General features: G+C 43.0%; 1 protein-coding gene across 8 annotated transcripts in view; it reads left to right on the top strand.

The window, feature by feature from the left end:
• The window catches only part of LOC115074156 (neurotrimin-like), a 1324894-nt gene that overhangs the window by 1272363 nt on the left and 32452 nt on the right, over nucleotides 1-20079 (top strand). For all 8 annotated transcript variants that reach the window (XM_029573369.1, XM_029573367.1, XM_029573373.1 and 5 more), the window contains 3 exons: nucleotides 10642-10776; nucleotides 12025-12145; nucleotides 13204-13355. In XM_029573369.1, the coding sequence (XP_029429229.1) occupies nucleotides 10642-10776; nucleotides 12025-12145; nucleotides 13204-13355 (408 nt within the window). The remainder of the gene's footprint in view (nucleotides 1-10641; nucleotides 10777-12024; nucleotides 12146-13203; nucleotides 13356-20079) is intronic.

The raw sequence follows: 20079 nt of genomic DNA, 5'->3' as shown, positions 1-20079 counted from the left end.
AAAATGTCTGCAGAAGGTCTGGCACAGATTGTGAAAAAGCAGCCAATGGGGAAATGTGAGGAAATCTGTGGGAAGCACTCAATAACTAAAGATTGGACAAGTTCCTGGAGGAAAAGTCCATTAACCATTATTAAGATGGAGTTGCAGAAATCCACTGCTTATCCCTGAGAATAGCAGCATGGAATCTGTCTACCCCTTGGGATCCTGCCAGGTACTTGTGCCCTGGATTGACCACTGCTGGAAAAAGGATACTGGGTTTGATGGACCTTTGGTCTGACCCAGTATGGCAAGTCTTATGTAGTTTCTTGCAAAGAAATTGGCAGCCTTTTAGCCATACACAATGTTCTTATGGTCCGACTCCAGTGTTCTCCACCTCCCTGATACCCATGCTGTCCCTCTTTCTTCTTGACCCTCATGCTCTCATTCTCCCCACCAACTTCTGATCCTGATGCCCTCATCCCCATGCCCCATTTACATAACCGGTATCAGAATGGAGGAGGGAGAGGGGGGCGAGAGGAGCAGGGATCAGTGTTGGAGTTGGTAGCAGATACACTTGCCTGCCTTGGGTGCTATAAAATGCCCAGTTACGGCTATGTAAAATCCTAATAAGAACGTCTGCAAGTAAAGTGTTGAAGCTGGGTCAGATGCTTTAAGTCTCATGAATGAAGCAACTCATCACCTGCTAAATGTTCACTTGTCAACGCAGAAGTTTATTTACTGTAAAGTTTTATTTCTTTGGAAAAAAAACTACTACTGTGTGGCATATGCAAGTTTGTGCTTGAGAGTCTGGTTCCTGCTAGCTAAACACCAGGAGAGCCCTGAAGTAAGTATATCTTTCCCCCAGGGAGATGGCTGGGTGGCCAGTTATCCACTAAGGGGAGCATTTTTTCTAAGCCACATAGCAGCAAGATACCGGTTCTTTCTCTTTGAAAACTCTCTTAACATTTAAGTGGCTACAAGCGTAGAAATATTATGCACATATATTTGCAAATCCAATTATAGATGCATAGATTTCTCTTCTGACCAAAATTACACCCTTGGAAATGCTCTCTTTTAGCATATAGGGAGCTAGATTTAGCTGCTCTGCATGGTGCAGTTTCTACCTCAAGGGATCTCGACAGCTGACTCCTCTGTTGGACAGCTAGACATCTTTATAAAATTGTCCTCTAAGCAAATCAGTCGTTGCCTTCTAGGACTGTGACAGGCCACGATCTGCGCTTGTGGAAATCTCTATATTGCAGGTAGGCTTTAACAAACACAAAGCAGTGCATGGTTGTTTAGCCCATTTCTAACCATCTCCTTATATCAATTAGTATCAGCGTACATAACCAGAGTTCTCCTTTCAATATTTACACACCCACCCAAACATCATATTTGGTTGTAATTAATATTCTCAATTTAATCCCACCTATAATCACCTACTTTAATTCTTCTCAATTGTGTCTTTGGTGTCTTCGCTCAAAGCCTCTTATTTGTTTTGTGTTGTACAGGGGTGTTGTTAGCTCTAAGCTCATGGGGCTCATGCCAGAGTCTGCTCAGCCGGACCCTTAGACTCAGCTGCTCCTGTTTATATTTCATCTGCTTTAGGCTTGTAAGGGGGGAAAAACAAAAGAGCCAGGCCTGGTCTTGAACTGGGTCTGCCCTGATGCAGGCCTGTGCTTTGCCCATGAGCCACAAGGTGGCTCTGTTGGCTGCAGTCAAGTAAGTTGAGAAGGTTTGTATACCTGCTTCCGGCCAGAACAAGCCCTGTAAGCCCATCCTGGAGGACTCTGATTGGTCCTTAGGGGGTTCAGAGAGGATCCCCGTTGTTCTTGGCAATTTGAAGGCTGTAAGCTATGCTGTGGACCCAATGATGAAGCTCTGTAACCCTGAGCATCTATGAAGCAACCCTGCTGAACCTGTAGATAATATTTTGCAAAATACATGAAAGCTACAAGGATGCAGGTAATAACACTGACCCTGTGGCCTGAGGTGATGCAGGGATTGTAAGAACAAAGAGAGAGTGGGGAGTGAAGAAGGAGGAAGGGGGGGGGGGGCCAAAGAGAATGAGAAAAGAAAGTGCAAATCGAGATGAAGCAAATAAATTGGGGGAGAGTGGGAAAAGGGGCTGGGGGATGAAAGCAAGAGGAATGAGGCAATGAGCAAGGAAGGCAGAGAGGTAAGAGCAAGTGGTCTTCAGAAGTGAGAGAGTGAGCAAGGTGGGTTTAGATGGAGAGAGCAGGAGGGGCGACAAAGCAAGCGACGTAGGGATATGCATCGGGTGCCCTATCGTTTATGCTTTCGGGTTTGTGTGGCCGTGGGAAAATCTCATTTTCCCTCGGATTGGCATTTTTTTTTTAGTAAAAAATCGTATTTTGGCTTAGTGCGCGCTAACGGGAGTTAGCGCGCACTGACAAAAATAACAAAAAGTAACAAAAAATAACAAAAATAAACTCCCATTGGCGCGCACTATCCCAAAAAATGATTTTCATGAAAATTTTGGGGGAAAGTGTTTGTTTCTCATTTTAATCGATATATAACGAATTAAGAAATATCATACGATATTTCAATTTGTTATAAAAACGATTCACATCCCTAAGCGATGGAGGGTGGAAGAGTGAGAGAATGAGCAAAAGGGGTTGGAGTGATAGCAAGGGGGCAGTGGGTGTGAGATAAGAAAAGAGGGGGATGGAATTAGGTGAGCGTGAGCAAGGTGGCGGCTGGGGTAGAGAGGAATGTGACCGAATAACAAACCTGATCTATGGGCAGCCCTTCATCATTTGATCCAGACTGGAAGATCAGAAGAAGCAGGCAGGCCCACTCAGCCATCACATTAAGGATAAGTGAAGCAACTGGATCTTTTTAAAATCAGATTTAGTTTAGTTTGGGGGTTTTTAGCCAGCCTTTCCAAATAATACTCAAGGTAGTTTTCAGCCTTTTTTTGGTTCTTAGAATTCAAGTACAGTAAGCCCCTGCCTCAGTTTAACAGTGGGTAACAGAGGCAATGGGACGTAAAGTATCTTGCCCAAGGCCACAATAGAATCAGTGTGGAAAGCAGGGTTCAAACTCTGGTTTCCCCGATTCTCAGCCCCATTGCTCTAACCCCTAGGGAGCTCTCTTTCAAATGGTTTACACCTAACATTAATGTTCAGTTTTAGGAGAGGAGCTTGTGATTCTTCAGTTTAATTATCTAAATGTTGGGAGGGGCAAGGGATGGGGAAGGATCTATGGGCCCTTTGCCACTGATCTTTTAAGTACCACCTAGCAATGCCTCTGCCATTGTGTGTCCTGTCTGTCTTGAGTCTCGATTAGATTGTAAGCTCCAGTCAGCAGGGGCTGTCCATCTTCTGTCTCTGTACAGCGCTGCCTACATCCGGTATGCGCTATCCAAATAATAATAACAATAATAATCAGATGGTCTCTGCTGCCATGATAATTGTGGGGTGGGGGTGGGGGGCGGAGGGCAACAGGGAAAGCCTAGGAGAGTGCTGCTCCCCGGCTTTCACCATTAACCACCGGTAAGAAGAGATCCACAAGGAGCAGATCTCCTCAGCGGCCTCCTTTCCTCGCCCATGTATCCTGTGTTATCTCTCTCTCCTTTTCTGACTTCTGGAGGCCTGAATCCAGTCCAGCACAGTTGGCTGGCGTTTGCCTGTGCCGTCTCGCAGCACTGACAGATGGGTTTTCATCAGGCAGGCGTTACAATGCAAGTCACCATTCAGTCACTTGTAGATCCTAATCTTCCAAATGTACCCATCGAGCCTTATCTCTGCCGTGCCACGAGGGAGCCGGAGCAGTGTTATTTATGCATCTCCATTTCATACTTACTGCTGCTGCCATTTCTTTCTGCAGCTCCGTGGACAGACAGGTAGAGAGAGCACAGGGCTCCAGGCGGCAGCTGTGGATACCAGCATACATTCGGAGACACTTATTCCCTTTGTTTGTTTAGATAATATACATATGTGTATGTTTATGTCCCTTACCCTCCTCATTAGGGGCGAGCGTAAGGGACATGGGTGGGACCCAAGAGCGATGGAATCTGACAGGAAGGATGACAGAGGGGGCTAATGGTGACCAGGGCAGGAAGAGTGAGGGAGAAGCAGGTTAGGCAGAAAGAGACGTGGCAGAATAAGAAGAGGGCGCGAGACCGAGAATGGAGAAGAGCAACAGGATAGCGAGAGTAGTGAAGTTTGGGGCAAAAAGAAAAATGAAACAGATGGTAGGAGACCGAAGCAGCCCGTAGATGGAAGGAGGACAGCAGAGAGAGGGAGAAGGAAGGTGTTGCATTCTCTGTTTATTTTATTTTAAATTATTTGCTAATTGCTCATGCTCTGCGTTATTTCTCCACTTGGCAGTGCGAGCCATCGTTTGCACTTCGAGATGCAACCCTTCCTGTGCCAGCTGCTGACTGCACTCTGCCTCTCAACCACCTCTCGCCCCTAGCACAGCCCCCCTTTTATGCACGGAGACCTTACCTGTCCCCTGGCTGAGTTTTTCTGTGCAAACCCAGAACACTCAAGTGTAAAATGTAGAATACGAGGACACAAAGTAGAGGCACCTGCATAAATGCCAGTCTAAATATCTACAAATGTCTAAATATTTTGTCCTCCTCAAACTAATTCTTTGTCAGTATACCAAGGTAATTCTGAGGGCGTCTTAAGAAGATAATAGTGGATAATAGCTGTAAAATGAAACTGAGTGGATCTGACATCACAACAAGGAAAGTAAAATCACTTATTAAGATTTTGTGATCTTCATTAATACTGTTATATTATTGAGTGTAGAGGTGTAGATGAGAAGAACGTTTGAGATAATGTATCTAATATTCATTAATTGTAATTTTATAGTCTATTTTTTGGCCCATTCTGGGTGCTTTTGTAACAGAATGGGTAAGAAAATTAATAAATAAAATGTAAATATGCTGATTTCCTTAATGTATGGGTGAGATAATTTGGTTAGAAATAAAAGTCTTAAATGTACGAGTATTAAAGGCATCTGACTGGCTTCTTTCATACTTTCATCACCATTTATTTATTTATTTATTTATTTATTTTTATTTATAAGATTTTATTTATTTAAAAGTATTATTCCTCATTTCTGCAGTTGTATTCTAAGTAGATTGCATGTCTCCACAGTAATTTATTGACAATGCTAGCTCCAAAGGAATGTCAAAATATAGTCATTAATTCACTGTGAATTCTAGGGGTGTGCATTCGGTTGCAAACATATTGGCAATCCGCAACATATATGCCATATTTGTATTCGTGGGGGTCACGAAACGTATGGCGAACCCCCACGAATACAACATATCACTAATGAATAAACCCTCACCCTCCTGACCCCCCCCCCCCCCAAGACTTGCCAAAAGTCCCTGGTGGTCCAGCGGGGGTCCCGGAGCAATCTCCTGCACTCGGGACGTCGACTGCCGGTATTCAAAATGGTGCCAATAGCCTTTTCCCTTACTATGTCACAGAGGCTACCGGTGCCATTGGTCGGCCCCTGTCACATGGTAGAAGCAATGGATGGCCGGTGCCATCTTGTGCTTCTACCATGTGAAGGGACTGACTAATGGCACCGGTAGCCCCTGTGACATAGTAAAGGCAAAGGCTATTGGTGCCATTTTGAATACCGGCAGCCGATGGCCCGAGTGCAGGAGATCGCTCCAGAACCCCTGCTGGACCACCATGGACTTTTGGCAAGTCATGGGGAAGGGGGGTCAGGAGGGTGGGGGGTTGTAGTTAATTAAATTTAAAGGGTTGGGATGGGGTTTTTTTTGGGAAACAAATACATATGTAGCTAATGAACGGATCGGGGTCCCCCGAGAACGGATGCAATGGATTTGGGTCCCGACAAATACGAATACCGAATGGGACGAATCTGTCCCTGCTGCACATCCCTAGTGAATTCTTCTTATTCTGAAACTCTCAAAAGCACCTCATGTTGGTCTTTAATACTGTAGAATCACAGTTTACTACAATTCATTATTGGCAATAGCATCCACAATAATTCATGATACTATAATTCAGAACATCATATATTGCTACATGAAATAACATATGACTGTACTGGACTTTCTGCCAATGGGGCATGATAATAAAGCATGGTACTCTAACCTATTATCCTAGGTTCTTTGCAATTTTATTACACTGGCTCTGTAAAAATGTTTTCCCAATCACAAGAATAACCCCATGTATATCTGGGGTTACCTTCCCTGCCTCAGGAAGCATTTGGGTTACTTTCGCAAGGTGGGGGGTCAAGTCTCCAAGGCCTTGACCTGGGGGCAGGATAACTTGCAGGGGCAATACCAGGCTGGGAACACTCCACACACACAAATCACTCTCCAGACTCAAGTTGTGCTCCAAAAAACTAAATAGTTTACTGTAGATTCTTCAGAGTCAAAATTTCTGCATCTACTTGAGCTGTCATTGTTAGAGTCTCGCGCTTTATTATCATGCCCCATAGGCAGAAAGTACAGTAGGGTCATATGTTATTTCTTGTTACAATATATAATCTAAATAATAATAATGTAAAATATTGTGGATGCTATTGCCAATAATGAATTTAACAAGTCAGCATTGTAGTAAACTGTGATTCTACTGTACTAAAGGCCAGCATGAGGTACATTTGAGGGTTTCAGGATGAGAAGAATTCACAGTGAATTAATGACTATGTTTTGACATTCCTTTCGAGTTAGCACTGTCAATAAATTGTTGAAGGATAATTACGAGACAAACTGGTAGCATGGAAGACCTCTTGGAAATTTAGGGCCTCTTCTGTTCTCCACTTCATCCTGTTTTGTGTGCAGAGAGGTTTGCGTACTTTTAAACCTATACAGGTATTTGGGAGAAGTGTGGATGTTGCCTGCCTCTGAACCATGCAACCTGAAATCTTTACCTCTGGAAGTGACATCATAGAGTTTGATGAAGACCAACTGAAACACTGACTTACTTTACTTCTGCTATTGACCATGCTACAAGCATTAAGAAACAGTTCCTTCTTATAGCAACACACAGTATCTGTGGTTACTTCGTTTCTGTTTTTTCCTCAGTCTTTTGAACAAACCTAGCCTGGTGGTCTCGTTATTTTCCTCAGTTAGTCAAATTATTACTCATAAGAATGTCCTGTTCCAGATCAAGGAAAAATCGTTCTGGTGCAGCATCAGGATCCTCTGAGCCCCACAGCAAGTTCCCTCTGGCAAAGTTTGTCTTCCTGGTCTGGATAAGCTCCTATCCCAGTTAAGTGCACAGGCTTTATTGTTTAAATTTCCAGGCTGTATGAACAGCCCTCTGCGTCTTCTCTTCAGGTCTCTGGAGAGTTGTGGGAGAAAAATCTCTGCCCTGCTCCTGCTGCTCCCTTCTGAAACCCTGGAAGAGAGGATCACTGCTCCCAACTGGTTTCTTCGTCCCCTTGCAGTCTGGAGCAGCCCCAGACTCAGTGGAGTCAGGGTTTTTATCACTTCTCCTCAATCATTGAGCCTCTAGGGGATGTACGCTCTTGTCTGTGAAGGAGGGCACGTAACACTCTCTGACCAACAGATGACTTGGAGCCCTGGAACATTCTTATATTGGCTCCAGATTAACCTCTTGCCCTCTGTACATCCTGTGCACGCGCAGCAGATGTTACATACTGTTTGAGGCTCTGCAGATGGTCCCATAAGGGGAAACCTTGATAACTTCTCTTTACTCTTGTGGCATAGGGGCCACACAAGAAACAGTTTTATGGATTCATAGAAGTCCAATTTACTATACCCTTCTCCCACTCCCCCCCCCCCCCCCTTCCCCCTTCCAAACCCTGGAAAACAGTAATAATTAACTTTCAAGTACCGAGTTTTAATTTAGGGTTTGGGCACAAGTAGTTGTGAAAAGTCTGAAAGTTGGTTCACTTGTCCAAATTTGAAATAATGTATCGTTTGCCCAGAGATTTAATTTTATGCAGCTTCTATAAGGGGGAAAAATCATGCAGTCTAGAACTTCTATAAAATATAATGGAAGAATTATAGCTAATTATCAAACTTTTGGGGAAATTAATGTCATTTCTCAAAGAGACATTCCCAAAAGGCAAGCTAACAAAGTCTTTGTTTTTCAACCTATCTGTCTTAGCACAGACCAGTGGTCCCCAAATCTGGGCCTTGAAAGTCCTCAATAGGTCTGATTTTCAAGGTAATCAAAATGTTTCAGATTATCCTGGGGTTTTTTTTTAGACAAAAATGTATGCAAAAATCTCATGAATATTTATCGTGGATGTGCTATAAACCAGAGAGTTTTGGATGACCAGATTAGGGAACTAGATGTACTAAGAGGTTTCTCCCACTTTGGATAGGGACATACTATGTACGAGGGATTGGGTGGGAATGATTTTGAAGAGCAGATATTCTGAACCCTTGTGAGAGGGGAAAAGATAATTATTGCCTTTTTTTATCTGATGTATTTGCTATTTTATTTGGCATATATGATATTGTATTGTGTTGTGTATTTTGATGCTGTAAGCCACCCCATTGGTCCTTTCAGGAGGAGGAAACATGTAAATTGAAAAATGAAATGAAAAACCCTTTTCTTTCTCTTCTGTAATTAGATGACCTTCTTGGGTTCTAATAGTGCTCTCAGACCTCTGCAGGTCTGCTATTGCCTATTATGTCCCTGATATTTTCTGTGAGAGCAGGGCCAGTGGTTATAGATGGTGTTAGCTTAACCACCGGTTTGTTCTGTCTATCCTGGCAGTCACTATAATGAGGCACATTTGTCCAAATACCAACAAGCATTCCCATAGCAAACAAACCCAGGCCACACTACATCATGTGTGAGTAATTACCCACAGCTCATATTATGCTGCTTCCTTATATTTCTGCATTGTGGATGTGGAATGAGTTATCATTGCAGCCTATATAATATTAATAACAGTAATCAACCTTTCATCAATACATAATAGTGCATTTCCCCATAATAAAACTGCTATTGAGAAATAGGCATGTTTATATGACACATTCTTTTAAGCCACAAAATATAAAAAGTTTAATAAAAAATACAAACACAATCTCCAGGAGTCATAGCAAACCCTTCATTAGCAGGAATCGGTCCTGATCCACTGTCTGTCATAATCTAGATTTCCAGAAGCACTTATTCCATGATCCATGGGTATAGTCTCCAGTAATGGACCTATGGAAGTGATTTTAAGAACTATAGTTACATTCTCTACAAATAGCACTCATTCCAGGATGTATGTATACTCTGTTGGCAGTGATACTTACGTCAGGATTTTAAAGTGTACAGTCTAGCAGACACATTTGTATATCTATCCAGGTGCTCCAGCAGCAAGATGGCCTTGACTTGCGGATGCTACCCAGCCATGATATGTGGTCTCTTTCTCCATCGGTACCACTGAATCCTGACCCACGAGTTCTGCCTGACAACCTGGTCCTGTTCTATAAACACTGTTGCCAGCACTGATAGCCAATAGATGATGTCTCTAGCTCTAACATTCATTACAAGACTCATGGCATGGTCTCTAGCCATGGTACTTATGTAATCCAATACAAACTGTTCAACATTAATTTGTTTTCTATTCCTGCAGCACTGTTGATTTAAAAATTACACTGTTATTATTAATTTCAGATGGTGTAGGGCAAACCTAATTAAAATATAACACCAATTGCCACACATATGTAGCAAGGACTTCCATTTAAAATTAATAGGAATATTAAGCGTGACACTGGGCTCAAGGAAGATCTACATAGTAATTACAGAAGTTTTGCTAGAAATGATCTGATAAAGCCAACGTAGAGATTTATGAAGTCCCCATGTTCTTTCTGGGTTCTATTAAAAAGCTTTCTACTTCAAGGTCAAATAGGTTTCCTTGGCAAGAGTAGAGAGTTAAGGTGGTAATAAGAGTGTGCTTACTGTGGCAATGTATACTTCTAACAGCTATATCGGTCCTGAAGAAATCTGGATTTTATTTATTTATTTATTTAACAGTTTTTTATACCGACCTTCATAATAAATAACCATATCGGATCGGTTTACAATTAACAATGGTATAACAGTGGTAACAATTCAGGTAAACAAAAAATAAACAATAGGAAGGAATAAGTCAAAGTTACAATCAACAGGGAAAGAGAACTTGGGAGCTTGTAACAAGCTGGAAAGAAGATAAGGCAGGAAATAAATATAAAGTGATATCATAGGATTCCTTTTGGTTGGACCAACATAAAATGTATTGACATGATGTGATATAGACCTTTTAAGACCACAAACGGTCTAGACTTATATGATCTGGAAAGCTCTTCTGTCATCATCACTTATGGATAATTCTTATGTTTTTCCCAATTATTTATTTTATTTAACGTGTTTTGTATATCGTCATTCAGTTTTGCCATCAAAACGGTTAAATTAGTTTTGCTGACTCCACAGTCAGGTTTTCAGGAAATGCACAGTGAATGCATAAGATATGTTGGAGACCCAGTATGTATACAGTTACTTCATGCATATTCATGGTGGATATCCTGAAAACCCAACTGGTGGTGGGGGTCATGAAAGACTGGTTGGGGAACGGCAGGGATTAATGAAAGGTAGCACAACCTTCAAGAAATCCTGATTATGGTGTGTGGATGCACTCCCTTTTGAACACTTAACTAATATCCTGGCACCTTTCTTTTCTGATTCTGTGCAGCTGAAGGGTTTGCGAGTGAAGAAGAGTATCTGGAGATTGAAGGCATCACCCGCGAGCAGTCTGGACAGTATGAGTGCAGCGCTGCCAATGATGTGGCAGCACCAGATGTCCAGAAAGTAAAAGTTACTGTGAATTGTAAGTGCCCCTCACTGGCTGTTCTTTCTCTGAGGGCTGGGGCAGACAGAAGCACATTCTTGTATGCCTCGGCAGACACTGAAAATAAATGGACAGCCATAAGTGACATACAATGAGCCGTGTATCATTTTCCATATCTTCCTCAGTCTTTCTGTTTCTAGTTTGCTGACATCTGAATGATTCTCTAGCTAAATACATACATAAATGTACCTATACGTGCCTTGAGATTATACGTCTTTCTTTTTAGCTTCTTTTCTTTTTCTGGCTCTCTTTTTATTTCTCTGACTATTGTCTGCATTCCTGCTATTCTAAGCACATCTGGGGAGAGTAGGCATAAGGGATGCGCCTTAGGGGTACAGAGTCCATTAGCTCTTTAGAAATCCACATTTTCTGTTCAGGATCCCTTTAAATGCAATAGGAAATTCTGGAGAGATCCGAAAAGTGCTCCAGTTTGGGAGCATGCCCATAGCAGTGAGTACCATTGGACCAGCGATTATGGGCTTTCAGCACACTGCTGTAAGCTCTGGTGGCCTGCTGGTGCAGAGCATTATGCGCTGGCTTTTGCTGCAGAATATGGTAAGCAGTATGCCACTTCTTATTTGGAAAGTGCCTGCCAGCCTCAGGAGGTATGTTACTGCCCAGAGATGAGGTATTGCCGGTATGTTGTCATCACATGCTGCGCAAGTCTCTCTGCTCTGTTACTTGTTGAGACTGTCACTTTTATATCAGGCTATCCACGACTAGGCAGATGGAGCCCCCGTGTTAGTTGTCGTCTAGACTGTAATGGATCTTTTTATTGTTGATGTGGTATGACATATTTTTATGGAAAGAAAATAGGGGTTTTTTTAACGATGCTGGGGAGTTGTTTTTTTAATTGAATGTTTGGCTCTTCCTGCTCCTTTGGGCTGCCAGCTCAGTTGGAATGGGCCTTTGGGGCACAATAGAGCCATGAGCCTTCATTCACAACTACCTGGGGTGCTCTCCCTATTTTTACAAACCTTGTCTTGCCCTCTCTCCCCCCTCCCCCCCCCCCCCCCCCCCCCCCAGACCACCTATCGCGAAGATCCATGGCTAAGAGCCATAGACCATGGCTTCTTGCAGGACCTGGTACAAAATCAATCTATTTCCAGCCAGTAGGTGGCACCGTTGAATAATGATGGAGTCTGTGAATGTAATATCCCCATCCCTGGCCAGCCCTTGTTACTGAGACACCAGGCCATCCCTAATGAAGTTGCTTTATTTCTGCAGATCCACCCTACATTTCAGATGCTAAGAGCACAGGGGCCACATTAGGACAGAAGGGAATTCTGCAGTGCGATGCCTCAGCGGTTCCTTCTGCAGATTTTTATTGGTACAAGGAAGACAAAAGGTAAACAAACTTCTCATTTTAGGGTTGTATGAGATATATATATTTTTTATTTATTTATTTATTTATTTATTTATTTATTTTTGGCAGTTTCTGCCTGCTTTTTTGGGTTTACCACTCAGTTGAAACTGGATTCTACCATTTGCAACTAGTTGGGGAGAGGGGGTCCTCATTTTAACACCCTCCTTCATTCCATCTAGCCCACCAGTACTATGACAGCTTCAGCCAGGAACCACAGACTGCAGCTTTCTTATGAACCCGATTAATGGGCATGCGGCATCTGGCTAGTAGATGTTGCTGTTGAGTGGTGCTTGGGACTCCTTCCTCCTTTGGAAGCTGTCAGCACTGCTTCCACATCAACCCTAACTCTAGCTCAGAAATCTAACTTTTCTCCTGTGTGGCCACACACAGCGCTACCACTGAGTCTTCTGACCAGCCCTAACATATACATAATGAGAGGAGTCTGAGTTTCTGAGGTGGGCAGGGGCATGATGAAAAGCCTAAACATGGCTTTGAACTGCGGACTGGGCAGGTAGGTTCTGTGCTCATCCCCAGTACCTCGTTCTGCCAGTGCAGAGATTAATGAGCTGCAGCGCTCCACGTTAGTAAGTCTTGGTCCCCCACAAAAATCAATTGGAGTACCTACAACTGTAACTGCAGCATCCCATAGTACTGCATCAGTAACCTAGCTGATGCTCTGTTGTATTTTGGCCTCTTTGCTTTTTTAATTGATTTATTTTGAGGTTAAAGTTCATTATTTGCCACCTCCTGCTCCAGTACTGGAACCCCATATACCTCTGACAGTGCACTTCAGTCTTGACTGGCATTACCCGTTATCGTTCCAGAATTGCGCTGCACCTCAGACCCATGCCTCCCCTGTTGTTTCAAGACTGAGGCTTCCTCACACCCAGCTTTGCTAGTACGCCTTCACCCTGATCTGCGGAAGCTTCTGCTGCTCTGGGATAAAGTCCTGCCCTTCATCAACAGTAGATGCCAGCACCTAGCAGGTTCTCTCTGAAGCCAGAAGGATACTCACTTGCAACTCTCTTCTTTCACCACAGGCTGATGGATGGAAACAAGGGGTTGAGCATGGAAACGAAGGATACTTTCTCCAGGCTGACCTTTTTCAATGTCTCTGAGCAGGACTATGGCAACTACACCTGTGTGGCCATCAACATGTTGGGCCAAACTAATGCCAGTATCATTCTGTATGGTAAGTAGGGCAGCCAAGAACGGGCACCTTGGAGAAGTAATATCAGAATGTTCCATTTGCAGCGTGTAGAGCTCCTTGGAAAAGAAGGGAAGTAAATTATTTCAGGTTGAGAAGGGCGATGTGTGTTATAGCGAGAACAGTACTGGACCTGGAGGGTAGTCAACCAATGTGGGCGCACAGGAAAGCACGGAAAAGAAAAATAGAATGGGGTTTGAAAGCGCACATGCGCAGATTTGTTCCCTACCTTGCACATGAGAACTTTTTGCATACACAACCCACAAGAAGGTAGAGGGAACATAGTCACATTCATTTTCTGAGGTAAGATGACATTCCGATGGGCAATATTCAAATGTTTTTAAGTGGGTAAAAAAAAATATATATATATATATTATTTTGTTGTGAGGTCTCCCTTCTTCTCCACCTCTGGAAGGTAATTTTCAGACCCCACTGGGAGCTCGTTTTCAAAAGGAAATTCCCCACGGAGCTTTCCTTTGAAAATCTGGACTGGTGCAAACTACCCCTGCTTTGATGCAGATGCAAAGCACATGCATCTGAAAGTACATGGGGCAGGGGATTACAAAATGCTATCCCTGCCCATGCTTTCCTGGGCCCATGCCTACCATGCCCCAGGCATCGCCCCCCTTTTGGCGTGGCAATAAGTGCGTGCACAGCTATTCAGTTCAGTTTTCAAACAGCATTTTTATGTGGGCAAGCCTGTGTTTCTGCCCTTTATTTCTCACCCCTTTTTAATCTTTAAGAGTATTTTGCCCCGCTTCCTGGTGTATATAGTATTGACTTTATTAGGCAAATGTCCGGTCGTCATTCTGTGGTACCCAAAATGTGGCTCTTCTACATCTCAAACGTTTGAGCAAACTACAAATTAAAATAGCGTGAATACTCACCTACCGAGTCTCAAATATATATATTGCAGTAGGAGGTGCATTCTTGCAGAGAGGTCCCCCACCCAGCACTAAAGAAAATTCCGAGATGATATTGCTGTCTGTCCGTGCCATGCCAGCTCCTTTCTTATATTAGCATTCTTTTCCCTTCTAATCTTTGTTGGGGGTGCTGCATTTCCTGTTTATATTGAGTGGAATGTGTAAATCTCTCTCTCTTAGATATATATATATATATATATATATATATATATATATATATATATATATATATATATATATATATATATATAATCCCATTTTTCTCCTTCACCTTTTCTTCACCTGGTGTAGAAATAAGCGAGCCCACAAGCCTCACCCTTGTTCCAAGGTCGGTATCGGTCGGTGTTGTATATCCTCTAATCCCACCTCTTGCTTCCCACCCTTACCTGAATGTTCCCTGTCTCCTTTGCATAGAAGACTGTACTCGTTCTTTGAGGGCGTTATTCAGGATGCAAATAGAGGGGACCAGTTCATTATCTGACATTCTCTATATTATAAGAACCTTTCAACTTCAGGTTTAGAGTGCACCAGATAAGAGACAACTAGCAGTGAGCAGAGCGAAAATCTATCATTATTCCATCAACTTCTGTAAACTACTTGACAGTACATTGACCTTTATCCTCTTTCCCACGTGTAAATGAGGCTGGTAGGAGAGCGAGTAACAAATCCTTGTAATAAATACATAATAAATGCAGTTTCAAAACAGCATAGCATTCTCTCAGGGAATATATTTGAAGTTTCATATGAGCTCAGAAATCTAGTACACATTCTTTCTCTGCATGGGATGTACTCAGAATCTATGCCTTTAGGATACAAGACTTCATTTTAAATTTGTTCTTTCTGTTCCATTGAGCAGTCTTAAGGAAGAGCTCTTCCTCTTTGCCAGTGGATATTAATTAAGGCCGTTGTCTATGGGCATCACAGGGGACTTCCACATGAGTTCTTGTCCTTGGCACCAAAAGCCTTCATTTGCAACTAGCTGGGGATTTTCCCCCTGTTTCATAATAAACTTGCTTCCTCATCTTCCTAAGTTGGTCACTGCAGTGACAGTTCTCAGCCTGGAGCCATGCACCAGGGCCCCCTCTGAAACCCTGCAATCATGGACTTGGAATGAAGCCACTAGGTGTTGCCCTTCAGCGATGACCATGACTCCCTCCCTCCCCCAGGGACTGTGAATGCGGACTTCGCAGCATCCCCAGCCAAGCCAGGAACAGAAAATCTGACTGTATGGCAATGCATAGCAATGCCGCAGAGTCACCAGGTCAGCTCAAGTAAGGAGGTCATTTTTAAAGGCGTTACATGTGTAAATGTAATATGCCATCCCAGCAAATTTCAAAAGCCATTTGCACACATAAAGTGCACTTACACGTGTAAATCCTATGGACAATTCAATGGCATATAGTGTAGCAATTTTCAAAAGCCCACTTAAACAGGTAACGTGTATTTACACGTGTAAAACCCAATTTTAAGCATGAAAATGCTTTTTAAAATCAGGCCCTATAGCTTTGAATGTTCTCTTTCTTTCTGTCTGTGTTAAAACATATTGCATACCCTTCTGAATCATTGAGTGAGGTTTTTATTTTATTTGTATTAAATTTCAAATATCTTCACAAGTAACCTTTCTGAGAAAAGAAAATCACCAATCAATCCAGAATACATAGCAAGAAAAATATAAAACTAATAAAGGCAAACATAAGTACATGATATAGTGAATTCCATTACACCTCGAAAAGGAGGGGATGGGGGTGCACAACAGGAAAACCAGAGGAAAAAATATAAGAAATAGGAAAACAATCTTATCGAAGGTAATGAAAAAGAATGGCCTGGAGCATACATAAAGACCGCTGTTCCTTTCAATCCCCATCCACAGCTGAATTAATCCTGTCAATTTTCTTAGCATTCAGAAAATGTAGTTCACCCCACTTACCCAAGCATATTTAAGTGAACATTTAGATTTGCAAGGGAATCGCAAAAGAAAAGAAGCCCTCAGAGGGTCTCTTTGTGCATTTCAAGCAAAAGATTTCTCCTTTTTTGCATTTTTTTTTTTAGCAAGATCTGGAAAAATCTGGATTCTTTGGCCCCATACATAATGCCTGAGAGTTGCAAAAAACATAGACACCTCGTCATATTCAAGGCCTGCTCTAAGACATTAGCAGCATCCCTCTTTCAGGAGTAGCCTAGTGGTTAGAGCAGCAGATTATGATCCATGCAAATCAGGGTTCAAATCCCACTGCTGCTCCTTATGACTTTAGCAAGCTGCTTTGCCTCAGGTAGAAAATTAGACTATAAGCTCTGTGGGGCTAGCAAAGTACCTGAATGTAGTCTGCTTTGACGTGCCACAATGCAGAATATAACAATATAAATAAATCTTGCATTGATCTTTCCAGGAAGGAGATCAAATCAAGGCTATCTGTTGTTAATTGAGTCTCTCCAGATTACTCATCCTTGGTTTTCTCTTCCTTTTTTCCCTCCAGGCAAAAAGTAAATTGTATTCACTGGACAGAGAGCCTTAGCAATAATTATCACTACCTCCATCAGATATTTCTTAAAGGAGTCTAGCAGTGACCTACCCACTAGTTTAGGAAATTAAGGAAACAGATATGTAGATGCCTATTAAAGTTCTCCATTTGTTTCCGATCACAAAGTATCAGGGCTTTATCTTGTATCAAGCTGGCATTCACAGCCTGAACTTCCATAGCTTCCTCTACCAGTACTTTCAGTCTTCTTTAAAGCAGGCCTCCTGGCTCTGTGTCAGTAATTTCACATTTTGAAAAGGGAAGTTTTGTCCAAGAAGCAAAAATACACCAAAGCAGTCAACCTCACCAGGACGGCCCAAACAGAATCCACGGTAACCACTGGGAGTTTCAGCAGGGTAGAGGAAATCTTAAATCTTAATCTTTCCTGCTCCCATGACTGGCAGGCAGGCAGGCTAAGTTTGAAGAGTTTCTAAATACCATGAACCGAGAGGTCAATTTTCAAAGGGTTTATCTGACGAACCTTTGGAGTCAGCTGGACAGAACACCAGATTTGACTATTACCCCCTTGCTCCTTGACTATATTTAATCTGGGCATATCATTACCCACTCGAAATTTAGCCCTGTAAAAAGAGACGGTACTGGAGGCATTCCTGGTGCATGGCCAAACTTTCTCTGGTCAATGCCGATATTCAGTGCTATCTGGATGAAAGGTATCTGGATAACTCAGGTCATCCAAATAGCTGGCCTAAAGTTATTCTAACCATGGCAGGTCCTAATCTTCCTCTCTTCCACCCTCCAGGATAAAAAGAAAATCTGCGGGGAGCAGTGCTGGCCCCCCCCCCCCCCCCCCTTGTCCTCCTGCCCTAAGATTAAAAAATGTAATGAAATTGACTGGATTCCCCCTCTCTCCCATAAGTTTAAATTGTAGTGGAGGAGTGGGATCTCCAGCCCTCCTGTCCAATAAAGATAAGTAGCAGCTGAGCCCCAAGCCCTGACCCCCCCCCCCTTCCCCACCTATAAAAGTGTGGGCCAATTCCCGTTTGCCACGAAATCACAGAAAGTGGCCATGGAACTCGAGGAGGGAGAGGGTCTTACCTCCTCCTGCCCCGCTGAAAGCCAATAGGTGAATTTTAAAAGTCCAGTGTGCACCAAAACCAGGAGGTACATGCACAAGTCGGGCCGGTGCGTGGCGAGCGGATTTTAGAAGCTGCCCGTGTAAGCGCGTATCTCCCACTGCTCACGCAAGCGAAAAGTTAGCAAAAAGGGGCAGGGCATGGGCGTGGTCTGGACGAGCGCATAAACACTTACGTGCATAGGTGCGCGCCAGCGACCCCTGCTGCATAACTTTACTTCTGCTGTGGATGATGTGTAGGTTTTAAAACAAAAAAACGTTTAGGCAAGTCAACAGAGTTTTAAGGGTTGAGCCTAACAAGGGGGAAGGGAATCTATCAAACTAGGGGGTTTGGAAGGCCTATCCCTTAACTGAGCAAACTGGAAAGAACTGGGAAAACGGCAAATGGCGACAGCACGCGTCCCTTGTAAAATTCCCCCACTTACGCGGTAGATACAGGATTTGGGTGCACAGGCGCACGCCCATTTAAAATTGAGCGCACATGTACGTGCATCCAGGCTATTTTATAACATGCGCATGTATATGCACGTATTTTATAAAATAGATGTGTCTCTGGGTGCGGGCCAACGAACGTGTGCACCTGCGCGCCTTTTAAAAGTTTCCATCCCTGAGCAGGCATTACTGACAGGAACAGGCACTTAATATAGTCATTTGTTCTCTGCTTTCCGAGGCGAATCGACCAATCCCCATTCAGAATTGAGTTCTGAATAGGGATTGGTCCCTTCCTTGTCAGAGAGTTCTTAATGGGGAGTGGTTCACCCAGGAACAGAGTAAATAAATTAATACAAAGGGCCGGTACCTGTCAGCGAAACCAATATTTAGAATTTAGTAGACTGGGAGGAAGTGGGTACTTTTAGGAGCTCCAGAGGAGTGGAAAGGTGAGGATATGGCCCCCCACTTTAAGGTGAGGGCTGAGGATGGGGACTGTCTGCTCTGGTGGGTGTGAGGGTGTGGGGTCCTGCATGCTTACTACAATTTTATCTGGGAGGAGGGGGTGTTGGGAGGGGAGAACCAGCACTGATCTCTGCTACATTTATTTATCTTGGGGGATAAGAGGGAAAGGGAGCAGTAAGGTTACTTAGATTATCTTTTCTGGGTAACTTGTTCTGAGCATATTCAACGACACTTATACCCAAATAAGCACCACTGAACATATGGACAGAATTAATTAGGTAAAGCTTCTGAATGTGGACCTTGTGGGGTAATTTTCAAAAAGATTTTACACGCATAAACCCAGTAAACCTTTATGCAGGTCAACGGTCTTTCAGAAATTATCTGGGGCGGGGAGAGGTGTGCACATTAAACTATACACAAAACAATTTTGTGCATACTTTTACGCACCATAAAGAGGTTTTCCTGGAGTGTAGTTGGGGTGAGGACACGACTTATGCGCATACGTTCAATTTTTTTTTTAAGTATTCATCCAAAAAATGCATGCGCAGATTTGTGCAGATATGTTAGTCCTGGTTCCACACACACCTGCAGATTTTGAAAGCAGATTTATGCTAAAGTCTATGGGTAAAAGGTACCCTCAGTCTTTAGCCTGTGTGGGCTGTTTCAGAATTATCTTTTTACCCACAGATCGAGACGTTTCAAAGCGAACTAACGCCTGTGAGTTCAGTTTTGAAAATACTCGGGTAATAGGCAGAGGACTCGCACACATTCACTTACCTAAAAAGGTCCTAGGGCTCCTCTCATCAGTGCACAGGACAAGCCACGCAAAACTGAGCTGCACGCATAATTTTATGCGCACCAAGCCCAGGTCAATTTTAGAAGAGCCAATTACATTCATAAAATTAATTTTATATGCTTAAATGACTGAAAATGTGAAACAGAGAAATGTGAAGGCATAAAAAAACCGCACAGCTTGTCTTCCCATCCGCAGCAATTACTCCATACCCGGGTGGTGCTGAAGAACAGCTCCTGGACAAAAAAAAAAAGTCGCAGTTCATTTCAAACCCTCATCCAAACACTCTAGCCCTCAGGTTTCCATAATTTGTATTGTTCATGCTAAGATTACAGTTACAAGGTTCGTTGAGGAGCAAGGGATTAAATGAATCACTGTTTAATTGAATTATTCATAACCCAATCAGTATTTTGCAAGGTTTGAGGTTTACCTGCATCCCTCTGGGTGTTAGCATGAATATTACCCTGGAATATTCCAGTGCAAATCATAT

The sequence above is a fragment of the Rhinatrema bivittatum genome, chromosome 12 (assembly GCF_901001135.1).
Source record: "Rhinatrema bivittatum chromosome 12, aRhiBiv1.1, whole genome shotgun sequence".
Classification (NCBI taxonomy): Eukaryota; Metazoa; Chordata; class Amphibia; order Gymnophiona; family Rhinatrematidae; genus Rhinatrema; species Rhinatrema bivittatum.
The sequence above is the reverse complement of the archived record's forward strand: the minus strand, read 5'-3'. Positions and strand labels throughout refer to the sequence as shown.